We start from the raw sequence: 20,991 nt of genomic DNA, 5'->3' as shown, positions 1-20,991 counted from the left end.
TACAAAATATATTCAATAAACTTATCATCTTCTCAAAATGATCTTAAGATTTGGTTACTTGTTATGTGTGAAGTGAATTACTATATTTGCAATGACATTTAAGCAGCCTAACATACAGTGGGTACAGAAAGTATTCAGACCCCCTTACATTTTTCACTCTTTGTTATATTGCAGCCATTTGCTAAAATCATTTAAGTTCATTTTTGTCCTCATTATTGTACACACAGCACCCCATATTGACAGAAAAACACAGAATTGTTGACATTTTTGCACATTTATTAAAAAAGAAAAACTGAAATATCACATGGTCCTAAGTATTCAGACCCTTTGTTCAGTATTTAGTAGAAGTACCCTTTTGATCTAATACAGCCATGAGTCTTTTTGGGAAAGATGCAACAAGTTTTTCACATCTGGATTTGGGTATCCTCTGCCATTCCTCCTTGCAGATCCTCTCCAGTTCTGTCAGGTTGGATGGTAAACGTTGGTGGACAGCCATTTTCAGGTCTCTCCAGAGATGCTCAATTGGGTTTAAGTCAAGGCTCTGGCTGGGCCATTCAAGAACAGTCACGGAGTTGTTGTGAAGCCACTCCTTCGTTATTTTAGCGGTGTGCCTAGGGTCATTGTCTTGTTGGAAGGTGAACCTTCGGCCCAGTCTGAGGTCCAGAGCACTCTGGAGAAGGTTTTCGTCCAGGATATCCCTGTACTTGGCCGCATTCATCTTTCCCTCGATTGCAACCAGTCATCCTGTCCCTGCAGCTGAAAAACACCCCCACAGCATGATGCTGCCACCACCATGCTTCACTGTTGAGACTGTATTGGACAGGTGATGAGCAGTGCCTGGTTTTCTCCACACATACCACTTAGAATTAAGGCCAAAAAGTTCTATCTTGGTCTCATCAGACCAGAGAATCTTATTTATCACCATCTTGGAGTCCTTCAGGTGTTTTTTTAGCAAACTCCATGCAGGCTTTCATGTGTCTTGGCCACTCTGCCATAAAGCCCCGACTGGTGGATGACTGCAGTGATGGTTGACTTACTACAACTTTCTCCCATCTCCCGACTGCATCTCTGGAGCTCAGCCACAGTGATCTTTGGGTTCTTCATTACCTCTCTCACCAAGGCTCTTCTCCCCCGATAGCTCAGTTTGGCCAGACGGCCAGCTCTAGGAAGGGTTCTGGTCATCCCAAACGTCTTCCATTTAAGGATTATGGAGGCCACTGTGCTCTTATGAACCTTAAGGGCAGCAGAAATTTTTTTGTAACCTTGGCCAGATCTGTGCCTTGCCACAATTCTGTCTCTGAGCTCTTCAGGCAGTTCCTTTGACCTCATGATTCTCATTTGCTCTGACATGCACTGTGAGCTGTAAGGTCTTATATAGACAGGTGTGTGGCTTTCCTAATCAAGTCCAATCAGTATAATCAAACACAGCTGGACTCAATTGAAGATGTAGAACCATCTCAAGGATGATCAGAAGAAATGGACAGCACCTGAGTTAAAAATATGAGTGTCACAGCAAACGGTCTGAATACTTAGGATGTGATATTTCAGTTTTTCTTTTTTAATAAATGTGCAAAAATGTCAACAATTCTGTGTTTTTCTGTCAATATGGGGTGCTGTGTGTACAATTATGAGGAAAAAAAATGAACTTAAATGATTTTAGCAAATGGCTGCAATATAACAAAGAGTGAAAAATTTAAGGGGGTCTGAATACTTTCCATACCCACTGTATGTGTCTTACTGAAGGGTAACACAATGGTTTATGGTTCACATCCAAAACTGGGGATTCATCAGCCTGATCTCATGAACATTATGTGACCATGGCAACATTTTTGCAAAACGAAATGTCATGCCTTGTTACACGTTTTAACTGCAGTTTCTCAGTGAAATGTCCTACGAGGGGCGCCAAAAGCGAGTGAAATTGTCTCATAATCAGATGAGGTTTTAAAGGTGAATTTTGGATGAAACTTTAACCAAAATATGAGCAGTAGTGTTTTTAAAAGCTTTTTTTAAAAAGACTTCCTTACCCTTAAACAACACCTAAACCTAATCGATAGTGTCCAGAAACAAAATGAGAAATGGAAAGCTCATTTTCTGAAGCAACCACGTCATCTTGTGTCGCTTCTATGACAATTTTCTGTTTGAATATTCTTGAACCACGGTCTTCTAGATCCAAATCCAACACTCTATGAGTAAGTTTGTTCATTTCTGGTTTTAATTTCACCAGGAAACTGCGACGTACTCGTAATGTAAAAGTCAATTTGCAAAAATTTGGTTATAGTAATGTTATTTCTATGAGACTATCCTGCAGCTATCCATATGTTAATAAATGCAGCAGGGCCTAATCCAAATTTGTCAAATCCAAGGTAATATCATTTCACTGAATGTCATTGATTATATCTGAGAACTTTACCACTAATATACTGAATAACTTGTTATTTTAATTTTTATTTAAATCCTACAGCCAAAACAAGCTTTGTGTGCATGCCCTGGCTTCTGTTGTTGTCATCAATGCCTTTTTAATAAATTATGAATTCATTTTTATATTTTTAAATTATTATTTTTTTGTTTAGATTTTCCAGCCTTGAAAACTACTCATCATATCACTCTTAAAGTACTTAATGTTTGCCTAATTTTCTTTTTCAAAGCAATATGTATCCAACATCTAACTATAGTAAACTGCAAATCTATAATATATCTCAAATGCTCCAATAAACTGCTATAAAAGCAATACTTACTGTATTTGTTTGAATGAATTTATAAACTTATTTTTATTGAGTGCTTTGAGTGACTTCTGACCTGTCCAGTGACCTCTGACCTGTTGTTTTGCTAAAGGGTAAATTAATGGTTTGGATAAAGAAATCTAAACATTCATTGGACTCTTGAATTAGCAAGATTTGTTTAAACCATTTTTGAGTCATTGCACTGATTGTATAAGCTGTTGTAATACAAGAAATAAACTATCATTGTCAGACATCATGGCCTAGTGAACTATATATGGATACTTCAATCTGGAATGTAATTGTAAAACCCGTCTGTTCGCCAAACACTGATATATTGCAAGAACAATGAATCTCTTTTCTAATTTCAAAACCATTAATCACAGCCTTATCCTGGGGAGAATGAGGTAAGAAAAGGCACAAGAGGTTTTATATTTTTCATGCAGATCTTTGGAAGTAAAAAAAGAAATGTGTAGATACTACAGTTTTAAAATGTTGCTCTTTTGGCATAACGTATTGATGAGTTGTATCTTTAAACTTATGACCACTTCAAGGATCTATTAAATATGCAACACACTTTCTAGGTTGCTATTTTGGACCGTTTGTTTTTCCCACCCACTGTGAGGTGTCTAGGTAGGTTTTCTTGATCAGATCATTGTGCGTTGTATTGAATATGAATGTTTGCTGATAAAGCACCAGTCACTTTTTGTGCTTTATATGTCATCACATTCATGGAGGCAATTAGATGCATGGGGTGCTAGTCACATTACAATTACATGCAGAATCAGCAGCTTTGAGATAGATATGTGTTTTATATGGGTGAGATGAGATATGGGGCGAGTTGTCTTTTAGCCGACACTTTAGATCCAAAACCACTTGCAGCTCGCTTAAAACAGGAACTAAAACTGACAATATGACACATTTGTGTTCCACTAAAATATGTTTTATTTTTGGAGGGTTAATATCATCCATCCCATCACACTGTCCAGTATATAAAAAATGCTAAACATTTCAGAAACTGAACAGTACAATATGTCTAATGTTTTTCAAAATGCTATTATGTACTCTGCAATGTATTACGTAACATTACAACATGAAATCAGTGTTAGTTTTAGGTCATAGGATCCCTGTAATCGGAAGTAGTACAACATGTAAAACAAGACTTGAAAACGTGTAGGTTACGTATGTAACCTCCGTTCCCTGATGGAGGGAATGAGACGTTGTGTCAGAGAAGCGACACTAGGGGTCTCTCTTGAGCGCCGATATTCACCTCTGAACTATGAAAAAAGGCCAATGAGAGCTGGCAACCAGTATTTGCATGTCCCGCCCCCGGACATACGGGTATTTAAGCGGCGCAAATATGGGAGTTCATTCAGGATTTTTCTGAGGAGCCGGAAATGGTCCGGCCACAACAGTGGCTCGGTTCAGCGACGTGGCAGGGGAGACACAACGTCTCGTTCCCTCCATCAGGGAACGGAGGTTACATACGTAACCTAGACGGCCTGGGTGTGATAAGCCAAGGAAATGGCGTCGACAACCCAGTGGCCGAGTCTCTGCTTGGAGACAGCGTTCCCTTTCTGCTGTCCCCCAAAGCAGGCGAAGAGCTGCTCAGAGCGTCTAGTGCTCTGTGTGCGGTCCAGATAGATACGTAAAGCACGTACTGGACACAGCAGTGAAAGGGCTGAGTCTGCCTCCTCCCGGGGCAGCACTTGCAGGTTCACTACCTGATCCCTGAAGGGTGTGGTAGGAACCTTGGGCACATAGCCTGGTCGCGGCCTTAAGATCACGAAAGTGTCTGCCGGACCGAACTCCAGGCAAGAGTCGCTAACAGAGAACGCTTGCAGGTCCCCGACCCTCTTGATGGAGGCGAGCGCAATCAGCACGGCGGTTTTGAGAGAGAGGGCCCTGAGTCCAACTGAGTCTAGCTGCTCGAAGGGGGGTCTCTGGAGTCCCGTGAGGACAACCGAGAGATCCCAGAAGGGGAACAGGTTAGGCTGGGAGGGAGTCAACCTCCGGGCACCTTTTAGGAACCTGACAATTAAGTCGTGCTTACCAAGTGACTTGCAGGGCAAGCTTTGTCTTGGTAGCGCGTCCGCTATCACATTGAGGTTGCCGGGGATATGAGTGGTGCGCAGTGACTTGAGTTGCTGCTGGCTCCAAAGGAAGAGACGACGGGCGAGCTGTGACATGTGGAGGGAGCGTACTAAGCCTTGGCGGTTTATGTAGGCCACCACCGTGGTGCTGTCTGTCGCTTGCCCCGAATCAACGGAAGAAACCTCTTTAGGGCAAGAAAAACAGCCAGCAGCTCTAGGCAGTTGATGTGCCAGCGCAGCGGGCCTCGGTTCCACCGGCCTGCGGCTGCGCGCCCATTGCACATGTTGCCCCAACCCAGTTTGGAAGCGTCGGTAAGGGTACTCCTGCCCTTAGAAAGCAGAGGTCTATCCAGGGTTTGAAGGCTTGGCGGCAGGTAGTGGTAACTTTCACATTGTGCGTGCCGCGGCGCCATGCTCGTCACGGAACTCGAGTCTGGAGCCAGTGCTGAAGTGGTCTCATATGCTAGAGGTAGTGGTGGCTCAGTGGTTGAGGCTCAGGGTTACTGACCAGATGTCGGGTGTTCAAGCCCCAGCACCACCAAGATGCCACTGTTGTGTCCTTGAGCAAGGCACTTAACTCCAGGTTGCTCTGGGGGGATTGTCCCTGTAATAAGTGCACTGTAAGTCGCTTTGGATAAAAGCGACTTAAATGTAAATGTAAATATGCATCAACCCCAGTGGCACGGCCGCCGCGGAGGATGCCATATGCCCCAGGAGCTGTTGGGAACGTTTTAAAGGGACCACGGCACCTGGCTTGAAGGAAGCGAGGCATTCCAGCACTGACTGAGCATGCTCGTTGGAGAGACATGCTGTCATTGAGACTGAGTCTAACTCCAAACTGAGAAAAGAGATGCTCTGGACCAGGGTGAGCTTGTTCTTCTCCCAGTTGACCTGAAACCCTAAACGGCTGAGGTGCTTGAGCACCTGGTCTCTGTGTGCGCATAGTAATTCCCGAAGGGAGGCCAGAATGAGCCAATCGTCGAGGTAATTGAGTATGCGTATGCCAGCTCCTCGGAGCGGGGCAAGAGCCGCCTCTGCGACCTTCGTGAAGACACGAGGGGACAGAGACAGGCCGAAGGGGAGGACTCTGTACTGATACACCTGGCCGTCGAACGCGAACCGCAGAAAGGGTCGATGTCGAGGGAGAATCGTGACGTGGAAGTACGCGTCCTTCAGGTCTATCGCTGCGAACTAATCTAGATGCCGGAAGCCAGATAGAATTTTGGGGTTTCTGGGTGAGCATTTTGAACGGGAGTTTGGACAAGGTCCGATTGAAAACTCGCAAGTCCAAGATCGGTCGTACGCCACCGCCTTTCTTGGGTACAACGAAGTAAGGGCTGTAGAAACCCTTCTTCGTTTCGGTTGGAGGGACACGCTCTATCACGTCCTTGATTAAAAGGGAGCCGATTTCTTCGCACAGGGACTGAGCGTGTCTGTCGTGCACTGCGGAGAAATGAACGCCCACGAAGGGGGGCGGAGACCTGGCAAACTGAATTGCGTAACCGAGTCGAATAGTCCGGTGCAGCCATCGTGACGGGTTGGGCAGTGAAAGCCATGCCTCTAAGCTCCGTGCTAGGGGCACCAAGGGGGCGAGAATTTTGGACGTACCCGGCGGGGCTTCGCAGCGGTGCGGAACAGGTAACGCGCCGTCGGGGGGCAACATGGCATCCCGAGGCTCTGGTGCTGAGAGCAAACTCAAAGCACTTACCTTGCTCCGTGCACCCAGCGGGGGGCGGGTTTGTGACTGAGGAGGAGGTCTGACGCTGGCATCCTCTGGACTCGACCAACAGTCGTGGAGGCTGAGGGCGGGGGCACCGCATCCAGGAAGCCGGGACTGTTGAGGCCTGAAAGCAGAGTGCCGTGAGAATGGCATTTGCGGGCCATGTGACCCAGAGGTAAAGGAAATAGCTCTTTTACTGAGAATTTGGGTACCGCAGCCCCTGTTGAGTGGTGAGGCAAATGAAAAAACAAAAGATTCTCCTCCCGGCCCTCCAACGGGGGACGGAGCGGTCTTACCACCTCCGGAGCTAACTTCTTGCACTCTGGGTCCGTTGTCTCAGGAGCGCCTGGGAGCCTTCCGGGTCCTCGATGGAGTCCGTGAGACAGGGGGCGTACGCTTCCCGCGGTTTGCTCGACGCCGGGGCTGGGCCCGGGTTGAGGCGGAGCAGAAGGTCTTCTGGCCGCGGGAGGACCCCCTCGGCGAGCAGATGGGGCCTGGGCCGTGGCGGCAGGCTTGCGGCGAGGCATGATGTGAGAAATGGCCTCCGTCTGCTCCTTCACCAGGGAGAACTGCTGGGCGAAGTCCTCAATGAACTGGGAGACGGGGCGTTGAGAAAGCACGTCTTGTCGGTTTCACGCATCTCAACCAAGTCCAGCCATTGCTGACGTTCCTGGACCACCAGTGTGGCCATCGCCTGCCCGAGCGCCTGCGCTGTGACCTTCGTCGCTCTCAGGGCGAGGTCGGTCGCTGAGCGTAGTTCCTGCAGCGTGTCGGGATCAGGGCCACCCCCGTGCATGTTTCGCAGTGCCTTGGCTTGGTGGACCTGCAGGAGAGCCATGGCATGCAGGGCGGAAGCGGCATGTCCGGTAGCGCTGTAGGCCTTCGCGGTGAGCGACGATGTTGCTCTACAGGACCAGGAAGGGAGTACAGGGCGACCCCGCCAGGTGGTAGTGCTTCCGGGGCATAGGTGGAGCGCAACAGCCCTATCCACCTGGGGAATCGCCGTGTATCCGTGGCACGTTCCGCCGTCGAGGGTGGCGAGGGCGGATGAGCAGGTGGCGGTGCGATGAGTGGAGAGGGGTGCTCTCCACGAAGACGTCAGCTCATCATGCACCTCCGGGAAGAATGGAATCGGGGCGAGGCTGTGAGCGGCGCCCAGCACCCAAAAACCAGTCGTCCAGCCATGATGGCTGTGGGGAGGATGGAGGGTTCCAGTCCAAGCCCACGCTGTTGGCTGCCCGGGAAAGCATATCGGACATCTGTGCGTCGGCCTCTTCATGGGCGCGCAAGCCCGAAGGTGGCAGCCCAGAGGAGTCCTCAGCATCAGATCCCACGCCCTCCGATGTCGCGGCGAACTCATCTGCTTCCATCGCAAGAGGGTAGGCAGACTGGCTGTGAAGCGAGTCACCGCCACCTCAAGCGGGGACGGGAGTCAACGAGCGTGTCGGGGTGCGGGTGGTCCGAGGGGGTGTACCCGGCGGAGCTGCACCCGCTGCCATCCCCGAATCGCCTCCATCGGCAGCCGCATTGTCCTCAATCCCGTGGGAAGAAGGAGCGACGCGGAGGGCGGCTGGAGTGGCTTGCTTACGGTTGTAAGCAAGCCGCGACCGCAACGTTGTCATGGTCATGTTCTCGCAATGAGAACATGAACCATCCACAAACGCAGCCTCGGTGTGATCGCTACCCAGACACACGAGACAACGCCTGTGGCCGTCGGAAGTGGCGAGTACTCTACCGCATCCAGGAACAACACCGGGGCGGAAAGGCATCTTTAAAAAGACGCATCCTTAAAAGGACGTTCAACGCTGCTGTGTTTTTGCTCTTTTAGAGGAAATTACTCTTTTAAATAAAATCACTCTTTTATGAAAAAAAGAACTCGTAAGAGATCTTTATTATCTGCACTGTCGAAGCGCTCAGGGGCAGGAAGTGCACAGCCGTGCAAACAGGAGAAAGCCGCTGTTGTGCGCCGTAGAATCCAACAGCCTGCAGCAGAGGGATAGCAGGAACTCGGTGTGTAAACGCAGCAGTTGCAGACACGACCATCGGCTCCGAAGAAATTTTCTGAATGAACTCCCGTATTTGCGCTGCTTAAATACCCGTATGTCCAGGGGCGGGACATGCAGATACTGGTTGCCAACTCTTATTGGCCTTTTTTCATAGTTCAGAGGTGAATATCGGCGCTCAAGACAGACCCCTAGTGTCGCTTCTCTGACACAACGTGGAGAGAGCGACAGAAGGGGAACAGACCAATTAAAAGAAAAACATAAAAAAATTACTTATTTAGACCAACATAGATATAAAAGAATACAGCAAATACAGTATTGTATTAATGAACGTCCCCTCACCTGAGAACAATGTCCACCCCTTAAATCCAGTCTAAAACCAGTACCAGTCCAGCCAGTTTCTTATCATAAATTCACCAGAAGGAAACAATAGAGATATCCTGGTATCTCTGTTGGAAATGTTTCAAGCATTTTTGGCAGCATACTTCCTCTCAAACTGTGCCACATCAAACTTCCACTTGCAGCCAGAATAATTCTTATGACAGATTTTCCCAAAGATGGGCCTCTCTGCCCAGCTCTGGTGATGAATGGCGCAGATGGACCACATGGAACCTGGGAAGAATGGTGTAGAATACAAATATTTACAGTTTTTATCAATGGATTTGGCACATTTGCTGAAACAATCTTACAGTTGTCAAAACTCTCTGTACAATCCTCACAACACATGGTACATTCAGCACACCACTCTATGTGACATGCAAAAGGTGATAACTCAATCAAAAGAATGAACTCGTGTTTCAAAGATAAATGTAGATAAATTAATCAAAACAAAGCTTCCTTTATCATTGCTTATACCAAAACAGTCAAAATCAAAGACATCTTGTCAGATGACAGTGTACACTGAAAGTGTGATAGTAACCCACTATGTAATATTGTCCAATTGATAACATTGTATACGTAGGCAGCTGAATAGTATTGATGTCAAAAAGTCATTGGACACACACTATACTTTCAACAAAACATTTATTCAAACATTTCACATCATTGTACAAACACACTTTACAGCCAAACGAAAATACGTAAAAACAAAAAAAGCTTGTACAGAAAAATATATACAACAGCAAAATTCAGGAACTACAATATGTGCAAGAAAAAAGAAAATATGCTGCAATTTCATAAACCTCATGGGTCTTCCAATCTCTCCTCTCTGTCTGGCCACAACATTTCATCTACATCACACCCGATATCCTCCCTTGCAATGCAACGAGGGAAAAATCTTTTGGCATGACGCACCCACCCCCTACCACAATCTGCTGTGATATCTTCACAACCAGCATCCATTGCACCAAGTAAGGACAACTGGTCGTGAGGACATTGATCATAGACCTTCCATCTCCATGCAGAAAATAACTGCTCAATGGGATTTAGGAATGGGGAGTACGGTGGGAGAAACTCCAACAAAAAAACGTGGGTGGGCAACAAACCATTCCCTGACTGTATTTGAGCGATGGAAACTTACGTTCCAAACTATAACATACATTGGCAAGTCATTTCTTACCAACCCCCTCTCGAATGAGATCCCTGTAAAGAGTTTCCAGTAAACTGAGGAGACGTGGTGTGTTATAGGGCCCAATGATGGGAATGTGGCTGAGTACTCCATTCCCCATATGGCAACACACAATGTAATGTTCCCTCCACACTGGCCTGGCACATCAACCGTGGCTCGGTGACCAATAATATTACGGCCACGTCTCCTGACTTTGGTCAAGTTGAATCTTGCTGCATCAACATACACAAAAATGTGTGGGGATTCATCAGCCTCCAGCTTCATCGCTTTCTATAAAAGATAGTAAAGTGATTTAGCAATTTAGGAAATAATTTACTTTAGATATTGTAAAGCCTACAGCTACATATATCCCACACTGTGTAACAAATTCTTTTTTTGCTTATTTATTAGGTGCTACTAGTTACAGTTGAAAAAGGAAATGGAAAATGCACACAGCAGTGACGTGGGGGGTCTCAGGAGGATAATGTACCTTTAAAGCCTTCTATATTATTAAGGGGCCAAATGTAGTTATGTATTGCATTCATAAAACGAAAATCTAAAAATCAATAATGTATTACTTTAGATTAATGCAATGTTATAAGAATATATTTGATCTGCTAGAGTCAAAACATCGTCATGTTTTTCACCCACATGTCCATTGGGATCACATCCGTCTAAAGAATAGTAATCATTGAGATATATGGCAATAGAGAGAGCTTTGTCAGGAGATGCAGTCCATTCCAGGATCTTCTTTGCACAGTACATGTGCAGGAAGCCATGCATCTTCACCTCTAGCACCAGCTGATGCTAGAACACATATACAAACTTCATTTCAATGCATATAACACACAGACATTCGATGACAGTTTGTGTCAAAGCAATGCAAAAGAGGTTTCCCCACACAAAATTTACAGTCACATTGAGCTAGCAATATAGTGCTTCTTCAAAGTCAATAGCTGCAATCTAATTCACAGGTTCCCTGCTCCCTACATTCTCTGAAGACAATATTATTTCACTCGACTTAACAAAATTACATAATAACAAACAACAAATCATTTGGAAACCCTCCCAAGCTATCAAACACAGACACTTGAATAATGCAGATTCAGGGTTTTTGAGTAGATGACATTATATATGTCTGCTTGTGTAAATAAATGCAAATAATAATTTAAATAAGAAATATTATACAATAATAAATAAGGTATGCAGAGCATTTAGATTTTCTACAGTATATGTGTGTTTATATAAAAAAATCGATTAAAAAAGTCGATTAAATGCATTAATTCAGTGCGATTATTAACATTTTTAATCGATTGACAGCCCTAGTTACTACATATTTAAATTAACCCCTTACAGCCTGATATTTTTTGATTCAAAAGTACACAACAAAGGAAAACACACCACATACACATCGAATCAACATTTAACCCCCACTAATATCCCTCCATAATCACCAACCCCACCCTAACCCCCAAAGATCACCCCTCTGGTCACATATAATAACACACACACACACACACACACACACACACACACAAAATGTATATATAATAAATATACATAATTAAACTAGTCTTCTCTCTCCCCATCCCCTCTCTGAGACTCCCCCAAAATATTAAATAATTACCCCATTACCTGACAAATTATTAACCAAACCCCAGCCTTCTATTTGCCACCTCCTCAAAAGCTGTCACCCTCCCCATGTCCGTACACCACTCCGGAAATGATGGGGCTCCTTTCCGACTTCCAACCCCTCTGTCAATCATACTGGTCAGAACTAAATTTTTTGCTTATCCCCCAAATTTATGACCGCCCCAACACCCCAAATACAAAGTCTGGGGTGAAGTAAAATTTGAGTGCCCAAAACGTCACACAAACAACTCTGAAACTTCAACCAAAATTCTTGGATCTTAACACACCCCCAAAAGACATGGGCTGTGTCTCCAACTTCTGGTTGGTGAACAATGGGGAAAGAGGGCAATCCTGCTGGGTGCCACTATCCAGAGTAAAATTATCTGAAATTAATCAATTTGTTTGTACCGCCGCTACTGGGTGTCTATAAAGCAACTTAATCTATCCAATAAAAGTATTCCCGAACCCATCAATTTCCAAAATCTTAAAAACAAAATCCCATTCTACCATATCAAATGCTTTTTTGCCGTCAAGTGAGATGGCTGTGACCACATTCTGATCATTCGTCACTAACGACATAATATTGATGAAATACCTAATGTTGTCAGAAGAGCTGCAGCCCCGAATAAACCCCACCTGATCTATATGTATAAGGGATTTGATAACTTTACTTAATCGGTTAGCCAGAATCTTTGACAATATTTTAATCAGGGAAATTGGACGGTATTTCTTACTCTCTCTTGGATCTTTGTCCTTTTTAAGAATCAGACTAATCCCGGTTTGTGTAATGGTTGGCGGAAACTTTCCAATCTTTAATGATTCTTGATAAACTTCTAACAAAAGCAGAGCCAATTCTGTAGCATAAGATATAAAAAATTCAGCTGCAAAACCATCTGGCCTTAATTACCTCGCCAAGCTCCTCCAAGAGAATCTCAGATCTCAGAATCAAAAAATTTTTTTTGCTCAGCCGTCAGTTTAGGGATATCTAATGGTTCCACAAAGTTTCTAATAACTTCATTCAAGACGTGGATCTATAAAGATCAAGATACAATTCTTTAAAAGCATTATTAATATCAATGGCTGAGGTAAATAGTTCACCACCAACAGCTTGACTGTCTTGCCCTGAATAGCCAAAACTCCACCTTCCACAACAAAATAGTATTATATTTCAAATGTCAATTCTCTGAGGCCATTCTGCACTTCAGCTCTGCACTTTTAATATTCCCTTCCAACTCCACAAGTTCTTTTTTGAGTATTGAGGCATACTGTATGATCCGACCGCTAAGAACCGCCTTAAGTGCCTCCCAAGCCCACAGAGGATACTGAGGACCAGTTGGTCTCCATATAGACATTGATTTCAGCCTTTAACGTTTGTTGGAATTCAGGATTTGCAAAACGATACATTAAAGCACCAACTATACGATTTATTTTTCTCCATATGTGGCAACACCTCTAAACACACCAGGGTGTGATCTGAGTCTAAAATGTTTCCAATTGAGCAATTAATAATAGATTAAACGAGGGACTTAGATATAAACAATGGACTGATGAAAAAAATATCATATATATATATCAGTATATCTTTATCAGATGATCTCAGATATATGGCCAGAATTGATCAGGCCTGTCTCACTCCGCGAATCTCCGAGCCTGGACCCTGTGAGTTTGCTTGATTTCCAGCTCATGGCCTGTTATGTTAAGCAGACTCGAGAAGGGCTTGTCTAGGAATTTCATCCTATCTCTGCCTTCTTCGTTCTCAGGAATTCCAACAATTCAGATGTTGTTTCACCAATTACGATTCTCAAGGTCTTCCCATTTTTCCCAAACGCGTTGCAAGTCCATCTTGGTCGCTACCAGATTAGCAGCTAATTCCCTCTCCGATGACTCCAGGTAATCAATCCATTTCTCGACGTCCCCCATTCTTGTAACCAACTCAGTGAATTTTGTCTCCGTGGCAGTAAACGATCAACGTATTACAGCAAAATCCTCCAAGTCTGCAACGACCTTCACCAGCATTGCCGATATGCTCGACAGTTGACACTGGATCTCTTCCACCGCACCATCCAAACTGAGTCCCTGGTCTGCGGCCCTTAAGCTTCATCACTTAAGTATTTTTTTTTTATGTCTCCAGAGCCTGAGGAATTTGAATTCTTTGACACATTGTCTTCATAGAACAGTTATGGATCAGATTGTATCAGATCTCACCAGTTAATGATACAAAAATATCAAAAACTAGCAAAGTTTGCTATATAACAAAGATGGTCAATAGTATGGTATCAAATTATAAAAAACCTTTAAAAATTTGAAGAAAATATATTAAGATCACACTTAGACACTCCCATGCTTCAACACTACTGACAAGTTATTTTCTGTTATTATTCATGTTTGACATTATACCTTTTTGACAGTAAGTATGGAAAGTAATCAAATTAACTTTGGTGTTGTTCTCCAACATCTCAACTACACCAGGAAAAAAAAAATGTGTTGATAGTACAAAGGAATCCAAAGTAATGACATTTGGAATCCTGTAGATTAGTATGTATCTTTATTTAACAGTGTCCACAATCCTCTCAAAGCAAGTGTGTTTTATTGAACATTACAATTGAATAACTAAAAACTACTAACTACTGTGTGTGTGTGTGTGTGTGTGTGTGTGTGTGTGTGTGTGTGTGTGTGTGTGTGTGTGTGTGTGTGTGTGTGTGTGTGTGTGTGTGTGTGTGTGTGTGTGTGTGTGCATAGAGTGCCCTCTTGTGCACAGTCTGTGTATGTGCACTCTGGTTCTGCTGACCCGTGGTCAAACGCCTGTTTCCAAATATGGAATCTGACACTCTCTAGACATCCAATGAGAACATCTAACACACCTTTGACATGAAGGGTCATATTTCAGAGAATCAATCCCAGAGAAACTTTTGAAATGCAATTAGCGATTAGCCACCATCACTGTCATGAGGCTTTGAGGAATCTTTCAGGATGTACACATCTTATTTCAGTGAGTGTGGGCTTGTTAGATCGAGGATTGGCTGTTGTTGTATGTGATATGTCTTTTTCTATCAAATGTTTATATTTTCATGAAGTTATAAACCAAAATGTGACAAATTCTCTTTATTATACATGTGGATTTGACATGCTAATATTCACTGTAATTTGGTCTCTAAGTGAAATAAATGAGCTCTCATCTTCAGATTTAAGAAGTTAATTTGAATTTAGAAAACAGCCTTCTTGAAACTGTTGCAATAGTTACTATGGAAATAAATGTGATTAAGTTACAATATCTATGTGTCTTCTAAACTGTAACCCATGATCATGATAATGGCTCAGTAACCACTCATAAGTTGAATTAAGCTAAATACAAATGCTGGTCTCTCAAGTACTTTTTACCACTATTTTATTTTATTACTACTTAATTAGTTAATCAAGCCTGGAAAAAGGTGGTACAGACAAAGAACCATCAAACAAGGAAGTTGAATGAAAGTATTGAAATATACGTGGACTGCTATGTTGCATTTACCTGTGCTGCATTACACAACTGGTCATGGGCCTTTGAGTTCTCCAGCTGCTCTTTCGTGTAAACATACGTTCTGCTGTCTTTAGCGTGCTGCTGCAAAGTATTATTTGCCCAATCATAGGCACCTGGGAAAATTAAACAAACATTTGGACAAAAGACCACCTCCTAAGATATTCTTCAAGGCCTGTGTGGTGATGGGGGCGTGGCCGAGAGAGTGAGTATGGTAAGGATTGACAAGAGTAGCCTCATATTTCTTCTCCATCAAATCAGTAAAGTGGCGCCTGGAGGAAATTGTATACCCTGTGTGAAATGTGATCATCTCACGGAAGCATTGACCCTCCACAATAGCAAGGGGTCTCCTGTCCTTGATTATCATCTGTAAGATGCTTTTGTGGAAATACTCCTCCACACTGCTTTGCCTCATCCTGAAAGAGACACATTAAGCACATTAGAATAATGATAGAAGTAATAATAATAGACCCTATTTCAGATACCTGATCAGACAAATGTGTGACACATAGATTGATTTAATCACTGCATGTCAACCCTTTCCTTGAACTGGAGAATCAGTATTTTTCATCAGTATTTCAGTATTGTCATTAGACTGAGCTTGTTGTCATTGCAGGCAATCTCAACGCTGTGTGTTACAGGGAAGACATCCTCCTCCCTCATGTGGTACTCTTCCTGCAGGCTCATCCTGATATAACCCTCCAGCATGACAATGCCACCAGCCATACTGCTCGTTCTGTGAGAGATTTCCTGCAAGACAGGAATGTCAGTGTTCTGCCATGGCCAGCGAAGAGCCCGGACCTCAAAAAATGAGCACATCTGGGACCTGTTGGATCGGTGGGTGAGGGCTAGGGACATTCCCCCCAGAAATGTCCGGGAACTTGCAAGTGCCTTGGTGGAAGACTGGGGGAACATCTCACAGCAAGAATTGGCAAATCTGGTGCAGTCTATCAGGAGCAGATGCACTGCAATACTTAATGCAGCTGGCGGCCACACTAGATACTGACTGTTACTTTTGATTTTGAGCCCCTTTTTTTTCAGGGACACATTATTCAATTTCTGTTAGTCACATGTCTGTGAAACTTGTTCAGTTTACGTTAGGAATATTTTTGATCTAGTCGCGATCTCCAATTCCCCTGTCCCGTCTTTCTATGTTCGTGCCCAGTGAGGTGCAGTCGTGAGTCTGAGTCTCTGGAGACTTCGCGAAGGAAGTAGAAAGAACGACAACACACACAGTCGGTCTGTATTCAATCTACTCAATGTTTATTAGAGCAAGCATGTCATTTATATTTTCATGAGACAATAAGCAGCCAATGGGAAAGCGGTAACAAGGCCTAGGATCAAGGGGGATAAAATGGGTGTAGAGGCCATATACAGATGCTCCAGCCGTGATAACTTATGGTTGACCTTGTTGGACGGGTGTGACCTTAATCAAATCACAGAAATAAGTATGCGGAACATGATAAAGAGGAAAAACAGTCAGCAGTTGCTAAATATGTTGGCTCACTATTGTGCGTACTGCAGCCTGCATCTGAGGTCAACTGAACACACATGGAAGGCCAGAAACACATACACAGAGCAGAACAGCATGTACAATTTCATATTTCTCATAGTTTATATCTTAGTTGTTGAATCTTTTTATGTTCATACAAATATTTACACATGTTAAGATTGCTGAAAATAGAAGCAGTTGAAAGTGAGAGGACATTACTTTTTTTATATATAGAGTTTATATCTACCCTTTCTGACCCATTACTTTACTTTTGCTGGTGTAACCTAATGTAATCAGGTCGATCCTAACCTTAACCCTAATATGAAATAATATGTATTTGGACTTTATAGTGTAGATGTTACCACATCTAAGCATATTTTAGGCTATCAAAACATTTTTACTGTCTATGTATATGTAACATACTGCTTCATCCTAGACACTCAAAAACACATCTTATCATCATAAATCTACAGTTACAATAACTGGGCAGGATATTTCTAGTTCACAGCATGCATTGCATGGGACTTGATGGGGATAGTATATGTTAAAATTACATAATTTTAGAAAAACATATAGGAGGACATTTGTTAGTGTTTATTGTTTTGTTATATTGAGATTTAGGAGAGTTTATGTTCTCTTGGGTTACCATCATGGTGAAGAATGGAGCTTGAGGACAGTAATGTTATATTTATTGCTCACATTATAGACCAATTGACCCTTCACTAAATTCCACCTCATTGGATATTATTGCTCACTCTAACAAGCTCTGCAGAACTCCACGTTGGAATGAATGGGAGATTGCTAGAACTAGTTTTTTGGATAAATATTTGAATAAATGGAATGGACAAAATGATTAAATGTCCTGGAATGAGAGTGACTTTGTATGATTTATTTATCTGACGTTTTGAAGCAGAAATTGTTCAATTACACAGTAATTTGATTGTAAACTGTAAAATAAAAAAAAAAGATTATTACAGTTACTTGAAAAGAGAAAAGCATCATTTAATAGACATTACACACCTGTTAACATTCATGTAAGTGAACAGAACTGCTGACAACATCTCATAACACACTCATTTTGATGCTGCAAACTGTTTGTTTACTATTGCTTTTATTATGACTTGAATCAATACATAAATGAATTAATGTTCAGTTATTAGCTTTAATTTACCTTGGAGCTAATGTACAATTGATGTCAAAAATGTACATACATTTAAGTTGAAGGCATGACATGAGTAATACAGATTGTTTCACTTTTAATTGACTAGATCACAATTCCAGTGGGTCAGAAGTTTACATACACTAAGTTAACTGTGCCTTTTAAGCAGCTTGGAAAATTCCAGAAAATGATGTCAAACCTTTAGTCAAATTAGCTTCTGATAGGCTAATTGTAGTGATTTGGAGATGTACTTGTGGATGTATTTAAGGCCTACCTTCAAACTCAGTGCCTCTTTGCTTGACATCATGGGAAAATCAAAAGAAATCAGACATCAAAAAAGTGTGGTCCTCCACAAGTCTGGTTCATCCTTGGGATCAATATTTCCAAATGCCTGAAGGTACCATATTCATCTGTACGAACGATAATAGTATAAACTTCACAAAATAGATCTCATCATGAGGAAGGAAAATGATGTGGATATTTTGAAGCAACATCTCAAGACAACAGCCAGAATGTTAAATCTCAGTCACAATGGGTCTTCCAAATGGACAATGATTTTCTCCCCTTTTCGCTCCAAATTGGAATACCCAATTCTCAATGTGCTCTAGGTCCTCGTGGTGGCGTAGTGACTCACCTAAATCCAGGTGGCAGAGGACAAATCTCAGTTGCATCCATGTCTGAGACAGTCAATCCGTGCATCTTCTCACGTGGCTTGTTGAGTGGCATCCACGCACAACTCCCCCACATGCCCCACTGAGAGCGAGAACCACACATTATAGCGACCACGAGGAGGTTAACCCATATGACTCTACCCTCCCTAGCAAACGGGCCAATTTGGTTGCTTAGGAGACCTGGCTGGAGTCACTCAGCACACCCTGGATTCAAACTCGTGAATCCAGGAGTGGTAGTCAGTGTCAATACTCGCTGAGCTTCCCAGGCCCCCTATGACATTTCACATTCTTTAAATAAAGTAGTGATCCTAACTGGCCTAAGACAGGGAATATTTTCTACGATTAAATGTAAGGAATTGTGATAAATGTATTTGGCTAAGGTGTATGCAAATATCTGTCTTCAACTGTAAGTGTTCTCGTTGATGTTATTCATGCTTATTTGGGAATTATGACACACTTTAATCCATAGTACGCTCTTCTTGACATTTATTTAAAGTATCCTCTTTGGGTAACGTGTCACTATTACATGTGACCCGGCAACATCGTGTTTTACATATTTTGGATAATTTTTATAAAATCCTGCTTAAAAAGTACTCAAACACACCACTTCCGTAGGTGGTCATTGGAAAATAGCAAACCGGTGTCAGATTAATGGCCAAGAAATATGATCATATCAGCAACATTTCTGCGTTATATTGGCTACCTGTTAAGTTTCATATGAATTTAAAAATTCTGTTAATTACTTACAAAGCTTTGAATGGTCTAGCTCCAAAGTAATTATTTGACCTATCACACTATAATTGTTACGAATGGTATGGAAGCAGGACAAGACAGACGAGAGGTGCGGATCCAAACGCGGTTTTATTAAATAATAAGAGGAACACAAAACTCTGGAACAAAAATAAACGGTCCACGATGGGAAAAGTAACTCAAACACAAACTAACACACAGGTGAAAAGAACACTAACACTGGAACAAATTAAAGGTCCACGATGGGAAAATGAAATATACACACGAACACGAAACATCCACGAACGATCAAACAAGGGAACAAGAGCGGGCATAAAACATTGGGAACATGGAACATAACATACAACGATCGACAAACAAACAGAGGAAAGGCAGGGTTTAAATACACAAAGGAACAAACAAGGGAATGAGGGACACCTGGAGGAAACAATCAAGGGAACACCAATCATACAAATTAACTACAAAAGGACTACAGAAAACCAAACAGGAACTAAACTAAACTTCAACATAAAAGCATAAAACAAAAGACAACAGTGAACATGACAACTACAAAGGACTACCAAAAACCAAACAGGAAACAGGAACTAAACTAAACTTCAACATAAAAGCACAAAAAAGAACAAATGACAACAATGAACATGACAATAATCCACGCTCATTGTAATCACAAAAACAGATCTCTGACCTGTTTAACAATACCAAGAATATCAAGATGATTTTCATATTTGGCTCGTAAACTGTGGAATAGTCTTCCTTGCAGTGTTCGGTCCTCAGATACACTCTCTCACTTTAAGTCTAGACTAAAGACTCATTCAGCCAGGCATACACCTAATTTATTCCTCAATTCATATTTATGCTGCTTTAGTTGGAACCGGAAACACTTCTCTAATTCTTTAACCCTGCTTTAAAGTGAATGGAATCTATGCCAATATTATTCTATTTCTTTCCCTGTGTAAAAATTATATCCCGAGGTTACCAGAGCCTGCCAGATCCATCTATGGTCCTGCCAGGTGTCTGATTCCCACTGTGTCGCTGAGTTATGATGACCAACTTCAGCATATTCCAGCCTGAGTTCACCTTAGTCTACTAAGACAGACTTCACAGAGGGTGAATTGATGCAAACTCAAAGACATGGAATTCTTCATGAGCCACTGTCTGAAGCATGGGCTCAGGATGGAGTTCACTAAAATTACCTGCCATAATCTTCCAGCTGGACTGCGACGCTCCTCACTGAATATTACCTACTGCAAATCAACTTGGTCAAAGGGGGGTCAATACTCTCTTAAATAAATTAGTTCATAGAAAATGAATTAACCAGTAGCAAAAGCCTTCATTGGCCAAAATCAAAGGACTTTGCTTCTATGTATATTTCCTCAGTTAATCTGGGATGACTTCAAGGACTTTAACACTAAAATTTAGTTCATATAAAAACAAAATTTTAACGATTGACCCACAACACTTATACACATTTTTTTTTTTAACCACTAATAGTTCTAAACATAAATAACTAACATTGGAATTATATTCATAAATTTTCTGTTACAGCATAATTTCATGTACGGCTGCTTTTGAAATAACACCTGTTGTGAAAAGCACTATGCAAATAAATTTGACTTGACAAAATGTTGGCCACCATTCACTTTTATTGTGAGGACCTACAGAGCTGAAATATCAGCAGAAGAAAGAAATTCACA

The 20,991-nt window shown here is 42.4% G+C and overlaps 1 protein-coding gene across 1 annotated transcript; it reads right to left on the bottom strand.

Annotated features, from left to right (window-relative positions):
- Positions 1–8,996: 8,996 nt before the first annotated feature.
- On the bottom strand, positions 8,997–20,356 carry LOC127645720 (deoxyribodipyrimidine photo-lyase-like). Its single transcript, XM_052129385.1, has 5 exons — positions 20,274–20,356; positions 15,541–15,641; positions 15,220–15,341; positions 10,727–10,886; positions 8,997–9,145 (listed from the first exon to the last, which is right to left on the bottom strand). The coding sequence occupies exons 1-5, from the start codon at positions 20,354–20,356 to the stop codon at positions 8,997–8,999; spliced, it is 615 nt and encodes a 204-aa protein (XP_051985345.1).
- Between the last annotated feature and the right edge of the window lie 635 nt (positions 20,357–20,991).

This window comes from Xyrauchen texanus, chromosome 6 (genome assembly GCF_025860055.1).
Source record: "Xyrauchen texanus isolate HMW12.3.18 chromosome 6, RBS_HiC_50CHRs, whole genome shotgun sequence".
NCBI classification, from domain to species: Eukaryota; Metazoa; Chordata; class Actinopteri; order Cypriniformes; family Catostomidae; genus Xyrauchen; species Xyrauchen texanus.
Note: the sequence above shows the minus strand (reverse complement) of the source record. Positions and strands in the feature narration are given on the sequence as shown.